This window comes from Notolabrus celidotus, chromosome 21, assembly GCF_009762535.1.
Source record: "Notolabrus celidotus isolate fNotCel1 chromosome 21, fNotCel1.pri, whole genome shotgun sequence".
NCBI lineage: Eukaryota > Metazoa > Chordata > Actinopteri > Labriformes > Labridae > Notolabrus > Notolabrus celidotus.
This window is the reverse complement of record NC_048292.1, coordinates 10,840,632-10,858,607: the sequence shown is the minus strand read 5'-3', so window position 1 is coordinate 10,858,607 and position 17,976 is coordinate 10,840,632. Positions and strand designations below refer to the sequence as shown.

Below are 17,976 nucleotides of genomic sequence, written 5' to 3'. Positions count from 1 at the left end.
TTACAGTCTACTACTATGATCTAGCCTTCAGCTCCAGTGCGCATGCGCATTGGAGGCAGTGACAGTCATGGCCCCGTTCAGGGAGGCATTGTGTTGGTATGTTGCTGTTTTCAAGGTTTCTTTCTGTTCTAAACATGCGTAGGATTTGCTTTAAGACAACGCTAACGTACCGCCGTATGGCAGTACTTCTCGCTGCCTGTATCACATCATAATTCTCTGTTTTCATCAGTTTCGGAGCCGTAAGTGAGCAAAGCTAATGTTAGCATTTGGACCAAACAGGATGATGTTTAGCAAACTAGACGAATTCATTGTAATGACATGCTAACTGTTCATGCTAACTGTTCACACTAAACAAAAGTGTGATTCGTTAGTCGATATGTCATATTGTGTTATTCAGCAGGAAGAGTAAAATAAGAACCCCATCAGCATCATCAATGATGGACAACAGTTGTTGAGTTCAGGTAAGTTAACCTAGCTTACACTGTAAACATGCTCTGTCTGTGTATCCTTGTAGGCTAAACGTTACTCACAATGGTTAAATTAATCCTTTATTCATTGTTCATTAGTACAGCAGACAGCAACATGACAGATACTTTATTTCCAACTGCTAACTGTGTCTAATACAGCAGTTATAAAGCACAACAGTCAGCTGTTTGCATGTTGTTCAACCTGCTAGCTCATGCGCAGTCCTAGTGTAACTGATGTTGTTTCTCCAGGATGAATGAAATGAACCTGAGTCCAGTGGGCATGGACCAGCTCAGTGTGCCCTCAGTGAGTGCCAGCCACCTGGGTCTGCCCACCTCCCCTACACACAACCCCATCCCCACCCCAGGTAACGATGGTATCACCTGCTCGGCGATACTGCTCAAGCTGTCAAACAAACTAGACCAACTTTAGAACTTAAAACTCCTATATTCATAATATCCTTTTACAAAGTGTCCATGTTTTTTTGTTGTGTAGGCATGCCGGTGGCCATCCCCAGCCTGGGTCCTTCCCTGGGCTCCCTTCCCTCTGCCCTCTCGCTGATGCTCCCCATGGGTCCACTGAGTGACAGAGGAGTGATGTGTGGCCTGCCAGAGAGGAACTACTCTTTGCCGCCTCCTCCTTACCCCCACCTGGAGAGCAGCTACTTCCGACACATATTGCCAGGTGGAGTACGTTTTGTGTGTGCGATCAGAGATAACTCATCTGGATTATAATCCGTAATCCATAGCTTTTGTTGCAGCTGCATTTTAGATCTCCCTTCTATTCCTGTTGTAGGTATCCTGTCCTATCTGGCGGACCGTCCACCACCTCAGTACATTCATCCCAGCAGCCTTAATATGGATGGTACCCTATCTGTTGCCAGCAATAATCCCTCAGGTCTGGACCCCTACAGTGGCCCTGGAGGCCCACTGGAGCAAGGCTTGGTTCCCATGGACTCAAGACAGGTCAGTGCCCAGGGAGACCTCCACCAGACTGGCGCCCATGAGCTGGACTCAACAGGGTTGGCCATGGAGTCTCGCGTCAGCAGCCCCATGTCTCCTGACCGGATGGGAGAGGAGCTTGCAAACATTGATGGGGTCGGGGTTGTGACGGTGTCTGACACCCAGCAGCAGCTTGGAGGGGGCAGGCAGCCTCAGCCTCACGAGGGTCTGACTGGGGTGGACTCCTCTGGTGGCGTGATGCCCCTCCATGGGCCCCCTGTGCTTGAACTTCCGGTGGTGATGGAGACGGATCACATGGGGGGCCGAGTGGGGAACGGTGGGGGTGGAGGAGGTGGAGCAGGAGGACTTGGGGAGCAGCTCCACACAAATGGAGAGCTGAACTCAGGGGTTGTGAGCGTGGTGCTAACGGGCTCCATGGCCAGCCAGGGCCAGCTGGAGCCAGTGTCGCTCCATGGACACTCTGGGATGGGGCTGGAGGCTGTGAATGTGTCTCCAATCACTGCGGAAGTGTCGCTGGGGCCAGAGAACAACCTGGTGCTGGTGAACTCAACACTACAGCTAGAGGACTCTGCTGCTAACAAGGAGAACATGGTCACTGCCTACACCATCTGTGAGTGTGCATTAGAAATTATGTTATTAAACAAAAACACCTAAATGATCTTATTTGTGAAGACAGCTATTTTAATACCCAAACTGGAATCAAACATGAGAGTACCTCTCCAAAATCAGTGCAATATTAGAAATGTAAAACAATGATTTTGACGGCTGTGCTATCACACTTAGGGAAACTTCCAGCCTCTCCTGTATCTGCCACAGAGTGTCTGAGAAGCCCTTATTTTCTAACATGAAGCGGCTTCATGTCATGCTTTTTTACTGGTAGAAGTGGCCTCTAGATGCCAAAAAATCCAGTTTTGAAATGCCTGATTCGAACAAGAACTGATGCAAACATTTTGCCAGCTTTAATGAATATAACCCTCTACACCAGGGGTTCCCAAAGTGTGGGTTGGGACCCCCTGGGGGTCGCGAGACACAAATGGGGGGGTCATGAGCACTGTTGCCAACTCCTCAGTGAGGAAAGTAGCTATTGGCTGTTCAAAAAGTCGCTAGAAGTCGATAAATGACGTCATCACTTAATTTGCACAATTTAAATTATAATGGGTGCTGGAGGAGAGACGTGTAACATTGAGGGAGAGACAAAAAGAGAGTCAAAAACACCCTGAATATGTTTATAATAACACTTAGGAGCCTACAACAAATCAAAGTAAAACATGAAATTTTTCATCCATAACATTTTCTACATTTTTGTTGTACACAATCTACATTAACTATCTAAATGGACCATAAAGAGACAGTAGGCGGGATCAGCCAGCGGTGTCTTTGTACATGTGTGATACATTTGCAGTCTGGATGCTGAGGGATGAACGTTGCCTGCTCTGACTGCAGCTAGGAGAGACTCACAGCAACATCCACCCGCTCGTTGAGAATGATACATGCTTTCACGTCAGCCTGAGAAAGTCTTCCTTTCAAACCAGAAAAAGTTGCTAGATTTTTTTGTTAGTCGCTTTTTTGAAAAAGAGTCACTAGAGGAGTCTGAAAACTCTCTGAATATATAGAAAAAGTCGCTAAGTTGGCAACACTGGTCGTGAGTGAATGTTTTATTTTTTAAGTTATCCAAAAATAGTACATTTAACCCTTTTATAGTAAAAAAATATCAACAAAATTGGCAGCTAGCCTTGAAATAAAACCTCGAAAATAGAAAATGTAATGAGTTTTCTGCCTTTCTTTTTGTCAGATGACTCCTAAGTTTAGAGTTAGTGAACAGTTAATTATTAAAAGCATCAGTAGCAGCAGGTTAGTTCATAATGGCACAGGAAACACAGCCACATGCTCATATAGGAAGACTAATTTTGTCCAGACCAGCTAAATGAAGCCACATTAAATCACTTTGAGGGACAGTGGGGGTCGCAAGTCATTGGCACCTGTATTTTAGTGGTTGCGGGCTGACAAGTATGGGAACCTGTGCTCTACACCAGCCCTGTATGTTGCTCATTATTATCAATAATATACTGGACACTAGTTATTTTATCTTGTTCTAAAATGCTAGTTGATAGAGACAGTTATAAGATACACAACACATTGCTGTTCAGATTTCTAGTCTGGAGAAGAAGAAGCATTTTTTTAGGCTGATAAATCATGTAATCAGATTGCTGCATTGACACATCGCAAATACCTGATACCATATATAGGCAGTATCAGACCACTCCTAATAATGACACAAAACAATGCAAATTACGTGATTACCCAGCATGATACACGGATCTTTCCTGTACCGACTCTTCTAGGGTGCACACTATGCGAGCGCTCATATACCTCAGACTGCCCAGAGCATGGCCCGGTCACCTTCATCCCTGACTCTCCCATCCAAAGCCGAGCTCGCCTCTCTCTGCCGCGTGCACTGTGTCTACGCATCTCGGTAGCTGACGAACCTCTGGGTAAGAAATCAGTGGTAGGATTTTAGAGCCTGTTAAGAAAGGACTGCATGTTTCTTTGTGTCAAATATGATGTTTGTATGTAGGAGATCTTCAGTGAGACATCTGGCGTATGGTCTATTCTGTCTTCTCTCATTGTTAACGTTGAGCCCAGTTTGGATTATAATCTAGAATTTGTTTTTGTGTTATTTGACATTTTATGTATCCAAACATGTTCATTGAGACACATTTTACAGCCTTGCTACAGTAAATGCACTTTTATAATTAAATATGATGCCTTATGTGAAGAGATAAAAAAAAAAAGAATAGAGAAGATTAGACTGCTGAGAAATGTGTTCATGCCTCTCTCAGGAGTTTTTGCACGGGACATTATACCTCCAAGGACCTGCTTTGGACCAATGGTAGGCCAGCACTGTAGCAATGTGGACCTCTCTGATTGGCCAGAAAAGGACTCTCCACAAGTATGGAAGGTCAGTGCATTTGCTTTTTGCTGAAGCCTGATTCTCATAGTCAGAGCTTAAAGCACGATACGCAGATGAACCAGCTTCTCTCTCTTTCAGATGTACCACAACAACGTGCTGGAATTCTACATCGTTACTACAGATGAAAACGAGTGCAACTGGATGATGTTCGTCTGCAAAGCAAGGTGTGGCAGAGCTGTGAGGTTCATCATCAGAACTGTTGGCCTGTCTGGGGAACAAGATATAGGATGTGTTAAGTAATGATTCTAATTGGCTGTGTGTGTATTTAGGACCCGTGAGGAGCAGAATCTGGTGGCCTACTCTGCCAACGGTAAACTGTTCTTCTGTACAACCAGAGAGATCCACCCAGACCAGGAGCTGCTCTTCTACTACAGCAGAGACTACTGCAGGCTGCTGGGTGAGATGACCGATACATTAATGTGTCCAGTCCTGATTTTGAAGACACTACGCTGATCTCTAACTCACACAGTCATCCAGCTATTGATCTTACTCAATCCTTTGTGTCTCTTCAGGTGTTCCTCAGGTGCCCGAGGGCCACATCTGCCAGTGTGGCAAAGAGTGCTCCTCCTTCTCTGAGTTGAAGTCTCATCTGAGCAGCCACAACTCCAACCACAGCCAAAACCAGCCTCCACACAGCCACAGCCCGTCCCAGCAGGACCACTCTCAGCAACAACAACCACAACAACAAGAGCAACAATCACAGCAACACAGCCACCAGGAAGAGAAGCTGACGAATGGGACGTCGAGCTCCTCCTCGTCCCCGTGGCCCTGCCACACTGCCCACGCTGCAGGACAAACAAACACTGAAAACAGCAGCAGGGGTGACGGTATCAGGAACTCTGATGCTATTACACCCAGAGTGAAAGGCCAGAGTCATGCGAGGGAGAAGAAATTCAAGTGCAGCATGTGTTCCAGAGCTTTTATCACATCCACGAAGCTCAACGTGCACTTCATGGGGCACGTGGGGATGAAACCGCACAAGTGTGAATATTGTAGTAAGGCCTTCAGTGACCCCAGCAACCTCAGGATGCACCTAAAGATCCACACAGGTGTGTAAAATGTAAAAATGTATCAAATTGCAGAAAGGTACTTCCACCTCAACCCCAGTTTCAGTAACGGAGCACTCTCTAACACTTTTGTCTCTAACAGGTCAAAAGAACTACAGATGCACAGTGTGTGAGAAGTCATTTACCCAGAAGGCCCATGTGGCATCACATATGCTCATCCACACCGGAGCAGAGAAGCACGAGTGTGACCTCTGTGAACGAGCCTTCATCCGGAAACACGACCTGAAACAACACATGTTCTCTCACACGCAGTAAGTAACTTAATAGTTCTCTATGTAATACAATGAAATGTTAATTACCCAGTAAAATAAGGCTTTTGCAATCCGTTCCCTCATCTTTTCTTTCTTCACCGCAGTGAACGCCGGATACAGTGCCCAAAGTGCCACAAACATTTCCTCAAGACCAACCACCTGAAGAAACACATGAACTCTCACGAGGGCCGCAGAGACTTTGTCTGTGAGAAATGCCACAAAGCGTTCCTCACCAAATACCACCTCACCCGCCACCTTAAGATCTGCAAAGGGCCCAAGGCGGAGAGAGCGTCCCGGAAGGAGCAGGACGTGGATGAGGAAGAAGATGAAGAGGAGGACGAGGAGGAGGATGCTAGAGAAAGAGGAGAGAGACTGGTTGACTCAGCCAGTAATGAAGACTGTGGATTAGACGTTGGAGGATATGACTCTGAAAAGTCCCCATCGCCCCCTCATTGATAACACTGTGCCTCTTATTAAGTTGTCTTGTTTATTTATTTACTTTATGATCATTTGATGGTTTCTGCCAAATCCAGGTCATTTTCTTACTTCAATTTTTGACTTATACAACATCAAATAAACATATGTTTTGTCTCTCATCGAGGATGTAATCGCTGCTAAAATAATCTTTGCCAACTGATAAAGATCTCTTTGTATTTATTTACTCTCTTCCTTTAACTCAGGCCTGTTAATGGTTAATGGTTTCACATAAGCTATCTTTCATTATTTTATTTAATTGTCTGACTCATTCACTAACTTTGGGTGCAAGGCTACTATTCATTTGTAGTACATTACCAATCTTTTGTTGCCGTTTTCTTGATCTAGACCTTTTTGATATGTAATTCCTCATGGCTTATGAGTTCATACTTTATTTATTAAAAACAGGATTTTTTTTTACATTTATGTAATGTGTAAATTTGAACAGGATCTTGAAATCAGGAATGTGGTCATTAATAATATGTTCATTGTGCAACTGTTCATGTGAAAACGGTATAGCTCCATCCAATCTATTGCATTATATTTTAGTAAATAAAAAATGAAAGCTGTTCTGTTGTCAACTGTTACATCAAAAGATACAAAACATTTCAACCTGAGAAAAATAATAATATCCGAAATACATTTTTACAATAAATAGAGGTGAAATAATGAGTTGTTAGTGGGAAAATATTCAACTCAAAGCACACTGTGGTGACCTTCAGTATGTTTAATGTTTCATTTCATGGTTTACTGCAGGGGTGTCAAACATGCGGCCCGCGGGAGGTTTCAATCCGTCCCGCAGAACGACTTTGCAAAGTGAAAATATTACAAAGAAGACATTAACTGCAATTTTTCAATAAAAGTAACTACTATTTAAAATTTGTCCTCTGGGGGTCGCATAAAATCATATTTCTGACAGAGCGCACCTGAACGGCCCTTTTTTTTCTGTTTGCATATTCCGGTTGAAATTCATAAAGACTTTTTAGAGCACTATAAGATGATCCACTAACTACTAACACTAGCACTACACCCCTGCATACAACACTATCCAGCAAGCAAACTGTTCATGCTGGAGCTGAGGGGTCCACAATAATCAACTTTACCTTCTTCATTATTATAATCTATCTGTCTTTTGATGTAAACATTACACTCTGTGTGTCAGGTGAATGGGTAACCTGTGTGTTTGGTGTGTTTGCAGCAGGTTTCAGGGCTTATTAAAAATATTTGGGCCCGCTATGAGACTCATCATGGCAAAAAATACAACAGCTGTTTTTGTAGAATTTAGTTAATTAAATGTGAACATTTTCAGAATGTACTTTTTGCACTGAAACAAAGGGGAAAATGCAGAGTTGTTGTTATTTATAGGTTATTATGTTATGATTTTACTGGTCACGCCCACTTCAGACCAACTTGGGCTGTAAGTGGCCTCTGAATTGAAATTAGTTTGACACCCTGGTTTACTGGGAACAACATTGGCAGCTTTGCTCGGCATGCGCGATAATTCAACTATTTAGGATGACAACTACCTCTATACACCACCGTAGAAGAAGAAGGAGTGCACTGTTAACCCGGAAGTAAGTTTGACAACATCCGGTTGAAATACGAAATATGCAGCGCCGCGGTTATCCTTCACCTTAGCGTGGTATGAAATATCAGTATTTCCCAACCACAGAACTTGAATAATCTGTTTTCACTTTAGTTTAATATTCTGTTTTATATATTGCGCACCACGACGGTCAAATTGACTCTGTAAACAAACACTTGTTGTTTAAATGTAAGCTAGTGAACTTCAGCTAGCAGGTTTGCTAACTGTGCTGTACCACTAGCCGTGAGTTATATTAACTTGTCATTCCTTCCTGTCTTTACGATGCTTAGCTTCAAGAAAGCGATGTTCTCTAATACATCGCTTGTTATTTGTGTAGTTTAACACACTTCCCATCTCTTGAATGAAGCACATGGTCTGCTAGCAGCTTCTCACATCTCTTGGTGCTCTTATTGATCCTGTCTCAGCTTGGACCGTCTGTGAAGATGTTGACCCCGGCGAAGGAGGGGATGCCCAGCATGATCGACAAGGCGCTGAGGATGAGGAGGGAGGAACAGGCTCGGCAGGTTGTCTTGGCATGGGCTGTGCTCAATGTGTCGTTGGCTGGCATGATTTACACTGAAATGTAAGTAGTTCAATATTGTGTCCTTGTGTTGAATTAACTTTGTTCATCTCTTCTTTTGCCTAATCATGGCACAGTGCGATGACATCAGTGTGTCTTTTCTGTCTGCTTTTCAGGTCAGGGAAACTACTGAGCCGATACTACAACATCACCTACTGGCCTATCTGGTACATTGGTGAGGTCTCACTTCTGTTACTTTGTTTGCTTCTGAATGTTTGACTTGATTTAATCTGTCACTGAAAGCTGCTGTTGGTAGTCACAGAGTAAACATCATTTTAGAGAGAGAGAGACTTTGAATGTCAACACTATCCCGCCCATCCAGATTTCCCCTTAGCCCCCCAACACAGATCGGTGTATGCAGTCATGATAGTGCCGGACCCATAATCAATCAGAGGACGTGGTAGGGGCTGCCCTTTAACCAATCAACTCAACTCAACTTTATTGTCATTCATCTGGATAGCTTGTATACAGCTGAACGAAATTTTGTTTCTCACATGGCATGTGCAAAGCAGTGCAAGTGCAAATAAACAACAGACAAACAATACACTGACAACAAAGATAGAATATAAAAACAAGACGAAACAACAACATGAGGACAGACTAGAAAGGGCTGACTATATGAGTTAAACTAAACTAAATATGGATAATGGAGGGAATAGATAAATAGATTAAACAGTAAGTGAGGTAGTATAGGGTGCAAATGTTGCAATATATATATATTGAATAAATTGAGCAGCTAAACTATTGAGTTGAAATTAATAGGCAGTAATAAATAGTTATTAAAAACAGAGAAGGCACAGTGGTGGTCATTGTCCAGTATAAAGTGACATGTAACAGAGTCAAGATTGTCCAGGGTCCATCACAGTGTGTCAGGACAGAGGATTGGAGACTAGCTATGATTGGTCCATCATAACGGGAACGAGGGGAATAATAACATTGCTTGATACAAAGACATTGGAAAATGCAGAGATTTCGCAATAGTCTCAAATTACTTCACTTACTGATGAGTACAGATGGGTATTATGACATTTTCTCCAAACCCAGCAGAAAAAAGTTAAGTTTTTACACCATTCCTACCAAAAGCAACTTTCAGGAAAATGGAACATTCTAGTGATGTCTTGTGTAACATTTATTTCAGATTCTGCTCAACATAAATGACCAATTATATGACACATGATACTAAATTCAACTCTTAACTTATTTTTTAGTAACTGACGCTTATGTGAGTAATTTGATTTTGTTTGCTCAGAGTGTCCTTCTCATGTGTGCTCCTCCACAGAGCTGGTGCTAGCCTCCCTCTTTAGCCTCAATGCTCTTTTTGACTTCTGGAAATATTTCAAGTACACAATGGCTCCCTCCACCATTGCTGTATCACCTCAGCAGCACTGCCTTCTGGGTCTGAGAAATACAAGTATTCAGGCCTCTCCGCCCCAAAAGCCAGAGAAAAAGGAGACTCCGGCTCCAGCTCAGGCGTCTCCGCTGCAGGGCCAAAGCGTGCTGAGCTTCAGCCCCTCACGGCCTGCCACCACCAGCCCCAAGTTCTCTCCTAGCTGTGTACCCGGGTACAGCCCTCCTCTCAGCAACCCATCGACCCCAGGCAGTGCAGGGGGGGCCTTTTCCCCTTCAGTGGCCTTTGGAAAGGTACTGTTTGTCACTAACATGAATGATATCTCTCAGAACTAGAAAAGAGTACGGTTAGCCTAGTGCTTTTCTGAAAGATCTGGCTTAAATATTACATAAGCATCACGTCAAGTTAATGTACTCTTCCTTTCTCAGGTGTTGAACTACAGTCCCTCCCCAGGCTCATCTCCCTACCCCAGCAGCATTGGACCAGCAGAAGGCTCCAGCGTAAGAGCTCGATATCGTACATCTCCCTCCGTTTTTAACTCCCCTGGCAGCAAGGAGGACTACATGGAGGATCTGAAAAGCCTGGAGAGGTTTCTCCGCACAGAGGAAGAGAAAAGCCACCGCAGCCAGCTGGGTACATTTAACCAGAGGATTACTTTTATTAAGCTTTTGCCAATCTTTTGAATAAACCCCTTTTTATATATCACAACCATATGCTGCTCTCTGCAGGTAGTCCAGAGTCTGTGTCTCCAAACCACAGCCCAACATTTTGGAACTATAACCGCTCAGTGGGAGATTACGCCCAGAGCCTGAGGAAGTTTTTGTACCAGCCGGCCTGTCGCTCTCAGGCTCCGTCTGCCCACAAAGATGAGACAGACCTGGGCTCCAAACAGGCTGCGGAGGAGGTCTTTAAATTTGACATTTAAATCAGCATTTAATAATTAATTTGTCCCCTCTCAGTAGAGTGTATGACTTGCATTAGTTTTTAAACATTTTTACCCTTCCTGTTCTGTAGGTGTGGGCCAGAATCACAACCAGTCGCCCTGTTGTTGACCGAATTGACAGCTGGACAGCCAAGCTCAGAAATGTGAGTTTTCAAACATAATAAAAGATGTAAAAACTGCAGGAGCTGTTTATCTGCAAAAGTTTGAAATTGATTTTATATACTTCCCCAAATTTGATTTGAGTAATAATACACATCAAAAACAAATGTATTTGTGTTTTTTCCAGTGGATCAGTGACACCATCCTGGTCCCCCTGGTTAAAGAAATAGACTCAGTCAACAGCCAGCTCAGGAGGATGGGCTGCCCTGAACTCCAGATAGGAGGTAAAACAACCGTAGAGAGAACATGAAACATGGGTGTTAGTTAAATAGAAATGCCAATACATGTCAGCACACTATAAAACATACATGTGTGCCATAAAGAAATATCCAATTCAGTCCAGTCTGTTTACTTTATTTCATATAGCAAATTACTGAACAACAAAGTTAACCAAAGTGCTGCACAGTGAATTAAAATAGCATTACAAATAACACTTAATATATGTATTAAAAAAACAATTAAACATTAAAAATACATATAATATTAAATATAAATACAATACTCACAAAATCAGGGACCACACAACTCTCATATTGTGTTAAAAACTAAGGAATAAAAATAACCTTTCACAACATAATTACTTGTCTTACTTCCAATTGGAAATAGATCCAAAGTAAGATTGCCTCCTTTTGGAACTTTCAGGGTTTTAAAATGTTTTGTTGGACAAAAAAGAGCTACATTGATTGATAATGGAGAGAACTAATGGAGTTCCGTTAGATGAATGTTAGTTTTGTGGGGAGGTTTGTAATTATTAGATTTTCTCAAAAAAGAAACACTATTATATACCACTTAAGTATAATTTGTGACGGCAAAGTAGTTCATTTAAGGCCGTTTAAAGCACACATTTGAAATTTGGAAAGCTTTGATGAATTCTCTACAATACTTCCATTTTTTTTTTGTTTTGTTCTTGTAATGTTGATGTTTGTTTCTTTGCACTCTTTTTCCACCAGAGGCCAGCATCAGCAGCCTGAAACAGGCAGCAGTCATGAAAGCTTCGTCCATCCCCACTTTGAACTCTATTGTTCAGTATCTGGACATCACTGCCAACCAGGAATATCTAGTGGACAGAGTAAAAGGTAGGTTCACTAACAGTATAACTGTGCCAGACACGTGATGGACACCGCTAACTATGTCCTGTGTTCTTGTGTGAAAGCATTTTGAAGCTGGGGCCTATCACTTATGTGTGTTTATTCTCTTCATGTCAGAGCTGGCCCACAGCGGCTGCATGAGCTCCTTTCGCTGGAATGCCGGTGGTGATGTGAAGAACAGAAAGTGGGACACAGACCTCCCTACTGATTGTGCTGTTAGTACACACACACACATGCACACACACACTAAGCTACGGTCTAACAGTCACTGAACAGGTGCCAGTCCAAGTTTGGTCCTTAATCTTGTTTTGGCTGCAACAAGCAAGTTTATTATCACTTAATCTAGCACTATTTTGTTGATTAATCCATTAATCCTCAGGTGTACATAATGTCAGTATGTTTTGAAACATACGGACATCTCAATTTTTCCAGTGTCCAAAATCTTCAGAGAAAACCTGAAGATGTTCTGATTTCTATAAAAGAGCACAAAACACAACAAACTGTCATCCCTGCTTTTATGAACGTTTTGCTTTCAAATTAGTTCAACGATAAATGGGTCATGACATTTTGTTGCCAGTTATAAATGCCATTAGTCATTTTTGATAAAAACTCTGTCAAGTTTTGCAAACATTTTTTTCAGACCGTCTCTGAGCTGTTTGTTGTGAGTAAGTGCTAAAAAAAAATTCTGTTGTTGAAACTCAGTTGTTGCTCTTTAAATAGAAAACAGAGAAAACGGCTTTGACTGAACCATAACAGACTATTCCAGACAATCAACTGGTGCTGATCACAGGCATTCTTGGTAACACTTGAGAGTTCAACAAGATGTTCTTGTCTTTGTTTTTCTGATTAAGCCTGCACAGAGTTTATGAACTAGCGAGGAAGTCAAACACAGGAGTGGTATCATGAATCAGTCAGTTTTCAAATTGCAACATTGAAGTAGGGAGGCAAGACGCTCCCATAGAGATTATCTTGTGAGTACAAGGGGGAAAAAAAAGAAGACTTTTTGGGACTTCAGGGTCACCGTAGTCAGGCTTTGGATTCTAATATAAATAAGAATTGTGGAAGAAATGAAACCAGTCAAAGCAGGCTCCTCAGGTTGGAGCTATTTAGCATGACAACTTCTCTCATTTCTCAAACACATGCAAGTCAGTGAATTCAAAACAACACAACAGCACATGTTAAAGTTTGCCTCTTAGTCTTTTGCCTTCAGGATCTGTGCTGCCAACACAACACAAGAGTGGGTTGCTTTCCTCATTAATGTAGGATCACCAGCCAGATACCTCATTAATACTTGACTTGTCCTTCCAGATCCTCATGCATATGTGTTGCACCTACCTGGACTCCCGACTGCCCCCGCACCCAAAATACCCAGACGGGAAGACTTTCACTTCACAGCATTTCAGCCACACACCAGACAAGCCTGGTAAGTGATCTCACACACACACACACACGCACACACACACACACGCACGCACGCGCACGCACGCACGCACGCACGCACGCACGCACGCACGCACGCACGCACGCACGCACGCACGCACGCACACACACACACACACACACACACACACACACACACATTAAAGCTAAGACAAAGCTTGTTTTCTTATGTTGGTTTTTGTGTTAACTCTCATAGATGTCACCAAGGAGAACTTGTTCTGCATCCACCAAAGCAGCACCGCCCCCCCTCACTACCAGCTCATCTACCAGGGACACATCTACAGCCTGCCCAAGGTGACACAAAACAACCTGTTTTTCAGGATTTCACAGAAACACTGTGCTCTTATTTGACCCATGCTGACGTAAAATCAAGTCCCAAGAAATATATTCTCTTAAAGTTTGTTATCTTGTACTTTCCAAGTTGTAAATAAAACCTAAGATCAAATCATCTCTAATGACTCCCTGAAGGATTGAACTTGCCAAAGGTAGTATAATCCAAAATAGAAATTATATTTAGCATCCTGTCAGTATTTGATGTCTTACATGGTCCTGTGGCTCAGATCTACAAAAAGAAATATACAAATATTTTTGGGCTCAAGCTGAAACCATGAAAGCTTTCTCTGACAAGCTGAGAGAATTGAACTCCTTCAGTCCTGTATTGTTTATTCTGTTAAGCATGGTTTATCCAGTGATTTGATTACTCCTCTGGATTATTGATTATTGTTGTTTTTGCAGGTGCACTGGATTAGGCCTTGTTATGTAAAGGATGATGTGGGTTGTTGAAGCAGATCTGACCTGTAAGGGGTCTCTATACTATAACAACCCACTCATTATACATTATCTCGCTCATTACACATCGACTTACTTCTGTGTGTTCAATCTGTTCTTCATAGCAACCGTGTTCCCAACAACACGTCAGACAGCTCATTTAAAAGTGGTTTCAGGATGTCTTCCTCAGCTGTAACATTTACAGAGCAATAACAAGAACCCATCTCCATTTCTATTACAGGGCAGGAACAACTTGTTCCACACAATCCTCATGTTCCTCTACGTCATTAAGACCAAGGAGTCAGGGATGCTTGGGTGAGTACTTCTGCTAATAAATCCTATAAAATGCTGGCCCGGCTCGACTAATCTCTCCCACAAGTATGTGCCGTTTTGTGGTATGATGGCGTATTGATTTATATTCAGTGAAAAGGTCATACAACCTGAGTGCAGATTGATTTTTGATTGGACATGATGAGTTTGACCTTGCTTGTCTCATGTAGGATAATGAAATTGCTTCTCTTGCTTCTCTCAGGAGAGTCAATCTTGGCCTCTCGGGGGTGAACATCTTGTGGATATTCGAAGGCTGATGCTCCTGCTTTTCCAAGCAGAAGAAACCTGCAAGGGATGTTTGGAAACACTGGTTGGAATACTATTTCAAGTTAAGAGCTGCTCTTTCAGGGGCATGATGGAAAATAAGCACTTCACTTTGAAAGACAATACTTTCATATTTTGATATTTTCTCAATTTTGATGGGCAAATTGGCAAACATCCTGTATTGTCATTACTGTTTTTATAAACACATGTATGTTCACCACAGTGTGCTTATGATAAAATGCAAAGCTGTATTTTTTAACATTGTTTGATGTTCTGATTTTGTATTATGAGAATGTACTAGCATGGCAGCCTTGTAAATAAAATACCTCAGAGTTATGATGTGGACAGTAAAGGGCTTAGAGCCATTTAGCATGAGTGCATATACACTGTGTGTGTGGACTTTTGTTGTTCCTTTTAGTCAGTATCCTTTAGATGCTGGCATGCTTTTTTTTTTTTTGTTCCTGTAGTTGATGAATGTCTGCTGTTGTAGGGACGCTCCTGACATGCTTGAAGTCATCTACACAAATTGGAAAAACAAGCAAAAGGCAATAATTGAGTTTTGAAGTATTCTGAAGTTACACAATTTCCTTTAGAGCTAGGCTGCAGTGCAACACTAAAGGAAATTCAATATTGATTCTTTTGATACATGATGGGTACAAAAATAAAAGCCTGAAAACCACTAAAGTCTTGTTTCTTGTGGATGAAGGTAGCTTAAGAAGGGAGTTGTGAGTGCTGTTAAAACCTGATCTCATGAATCGGCCATTTGTTGCATGTCAAACATTGTTTTGGTTGGCTTTGTTTTTATGTTATACCCCTTTAGATAAAATAAGATAAGATATACTTTATTGGTCCCCCATTGGGGGAATTTATTTTGTTACAGGAGCTTACAACATGGGGCAGGGGAATACAACAATGTACTAACATAGTTAAAAAATATAATAATAATAATAGCAATGGTAAAGGTGAAATAGAATAGAATAAAATAAGATAAAATAAAATATGGCAACTATTACAGATGCATACACACTATGTACACTTCTATCTGATAAAAGATAGGTAAGTTATTGCATGGGGAAAAAAATGTAAATATTAGTTTCATTGCACATCCTGTCACGTATTTTTTACTTTTATATGCATCCACTTGGTGGCAATATAGTACGTAATGTAGGATTTGACCCCCCTCTGGTCACAATATCTCATGACATACTGCATATCTACCACATGAGCACTGTAATGTCATGCAGTGTCCTATACAGCTACTGCAACGTCAAGGCAGTGCAATGAGGCTGACTGAACATTTCAAATGATGTCAACATAATTTCATGAAGACAAAGTGTGAATGAATTACAAGATGTGGAAGCATGCCCTTCAAAAATTGAATATTAAATGTGATTTGGTGCATCCTGGTGTAATTAATCCAAACACTAAGAGGGGGGATTGGTTGCAAAATTCATACATGAAATGCTTATTTTAAGAAATATGATTGCTAAGAGAATTAAAATGTTATTTCAGGGATAACTCTGGAATAAATCGCGTTTGTTTTGTAGTTTAGTGTCGTCCTCTTTCGCTGGAAACACTATTTCCCACAGTTCCCTTCTCCAAGTGGCTTTTACTGCTGGGAAATGGAGTTCATTGTATACTTTGGTGGCTTTCAGATGATTGAAAACAGTATGTCGTGATTTTATTGTGTTACCTCATATTCCTTGGCGTTTTGTGAAAGGTTGTTCATGTGTGGAAAAATGTTACTGACTGTAATTACAGGGATGATTTTGTAATATTCACACAGGGACTACAAGGACCACAATGCATTTCGCCAACGTCGCTCGTACGCTCATATCCGCTTGACTCGCTATTTGTGTTGGAAAAAAGGACTTTGTGAAACTGCAGCGATGTCAGTCCAGGTTGTGGCAGCGAAAATGGCAGAGGTCGAACTCAAAGACGTCCCCACTGGCAAAGACTTCCAGGCTGACTCTCCTCTGACACCGACCTCAGAGGGCAAGAACATGCCGCACGAGGCCGGTTCCTCTGCGGCTGCTTCCCCTACAGCGGAGTCCTCCGCCAAAGCCGGGGAAGGTTTGCTCACCCCGAACCCCGCGAAGATGCCTCAGGCGTCGGCACTGAAGCGATCGGACCCGCAGCAGAACGGCGGGGAGGCTTTTGTGAACCGGGACGGTACTGTCGCTGAAGCACCACGGATGAAGAAGGTGAGTGAAGACAACATGTTTCCCCATATAGCTGCTGTATCCTCCATGATATTATCAGACCACCTCTAAGCACCTCACTGCAATGAAGCTGGCATTGTGTGACGATGCTAACTGGCTAGCTGTCTCCAAACTGATTCAAGTGTGTCAGATAATGCTTTTAATTATGGTCTTCAGTTTCAGTAACACAGCATGGGGTGTAATGAGGACTAAACACTGTCTGGAAGAGGTTTTTGTTAAAGCTGGCACAGCAACATTTTCAGGACATGAGCTCAGTGGCTGGACCAAAGTACCCAACTCTTCCTTCAAGTTCCAGGAGCGTGATTTGTCCTCTGAGAAACATAATTCACTTTGTTGATTTATTATGTTTTTAATAAACATTTCTCATGAAACGTGAAGACTTGCTGTAAACAGTGGTGGACTAAGTACACAGCTTCATTACTTAAGTCCAAGTATAGATACTCCATGTCAAATATTACTCCAATACAAGTGAAAGTTGCTCTGTCAGATTATTACTTGAGTTAAAGTACTGGAGTACTTCCTTTTAAAAATACTTAAGTATTCAAAGTACTAATTAAAAAAATCTCAAAGCATTGTATTTTCACTATACATAAATGCAGTTAAGAATACATTGGAGTGATTTAACACAGGAGAATAGAGATGCACCGTTCCTACTTTTTAGGTCCCAATCCCAATATGGATACCTGGGCTATGGTACCTGCCAATACCGATACTAGCCGATCCGATTCCTGGTATTGATTTAACAATCTCTATTCCTTAATGTCAGGATAGAATCTTGGTTTTGCAACTTCAGGGTTTTCTGACTTGATGGTGAACTGTACCTGGGTTCCAAGTGCTAAACCATCCCTGGAATCCCTTAATTTAAAGGATCCAGAAGAATTAAATCCAATAACCTGTCCATTTCTTCACACTTTGAATCCATTAATAGAAGATTTCTTCCTTCTTTGCAGTATGCTACAGCTCATGTAAACTTCTTCCTTTGGGCTTCCATTATATTTTAAGCGCGAGTGCCATCCGTGGAAACATTACCGTTGCACATGTTGCAGGTTTCCGGCGGAG

General features: G+C 42.1%; 3 protein-coding genes across 6 annotated transcripts in view; all 3 read left to right on the top strand.

Annotated features, from left to right (window-relative positions):
* Nucleotides 1-25: 25 nt before the first annotated feature.
* Nucleotides 26-6,373, top strand: prdm4 (PR domain containing 4). Of its 2 annotated transcripts, none has more exons than XM_034673817.1 (12): nucleotides 26-96; nucleotides 398-461; nucleotides 717-832; nucleotides 961-1,149; nucleotides 1,261-2,037; nucleotides 3,770-3,919; nucleotides 4,268-4,386; nucleotides 4,477-4,562; nucleotides 4,668-4,795; nucleotides 4,911-5,447; nucleotides 5,548-5,716; nucleotides 5,821-6,373. In XM_034673817.1, the coding sequence occupies exons 3-12, from the start codon at nucleotides 718-720 to the stop codon at nucleotides 6,170-6,172; spliced, it is 2,622 nt and encodes an 873-aa protein (XP_034529708.1). In that variant the 5' UTR covers nucleotides 26-96; nucleotides 398-461; nucleotide 717; the 3' UTR covers nucleotides 6,173-6,373. The 2 variants fall into 2 exon arrangements, with proteins under 2 accessions (XP_034529708.1, XP_034529709.1); XM_034673818.1 differs by lacking the exon at nucleotides 26-96 and adding an exon at nucleotides 122-239.
* Nucleotides 6,374-7,650: 1,277 nt separating this feature from the next.
* Nucleotides 7,651-15,374, top strand: tmem209 (transmembrane protein 209). Of its 3 annotated transcripts, none has more exons than XM_034673618.1 (14): nucleotides 7,651-7,764; nucleotides 8,201-8,358; nucleotides 8,472-8,530; nucleotides 9,635-9,996; nucleotides 10,132-10,336; nucleotides 10,432-10,607; nucleotides 10,718-10,789; nucleotides 10,933-11,029; nucleotides 11,756-11,881; nucleotides 12,011-12,108; nucleotides 13,202-13,316; nucleotides 13,530-13,627; nucleotides 14,343-14,416; nucleotides 14,634-15,374. In XM_034673618.1, the coding sequence occupies exons 2-14, from the start codon at nucleotides 8,219-8,221 to the stop codon at nucleotides 14,686-14,688; spliced, it is 1,677 nt and encodes a 558-aa protein (XP_034529509.1). In that variant the 5' UTR covers nucleotides 7,651-7,764; nucleotides 8,201-8,218; the 3' UTR covers nucleotides 14,689-15,374. The 3 variants fall into 3 exon arrangements, with proteins under 3 accessions (XP_034529509.1, XP_034529506.1, XP_034529507.1); XM_034673615.1 differs by having other exon boundaries at nucleotides 7,715-7,832; XM_034673616.1 differs by lacking the exon at nucleotides 7,651-7,764 and adding an exon at nucleotides 7,888-8,018.
* A 1,133-nt stretch (nucleotides 15,375-16,507) lies between these two features.
* Nucleotides 16,508-17,976, top strand: part of ahcyl2b (adenosylhomocysteinase like 2b) — a 77,823-nt gene continuing 76,354 nt past the window's right edge. Inside the window, exon 1 of the mRNA XM_034673305.1 lies at nucleotides 16,508-16,899. Within this exon, the coding sequence (XP_034529196.1) occupies nucleotides 16,585-16,899 (315 nt within the window). The 5' untranslated portion in view covers nucleotides 16,508-16,584. The remainder of the gene's footprint in view (nucleotides 16,900-17,976) is intronic.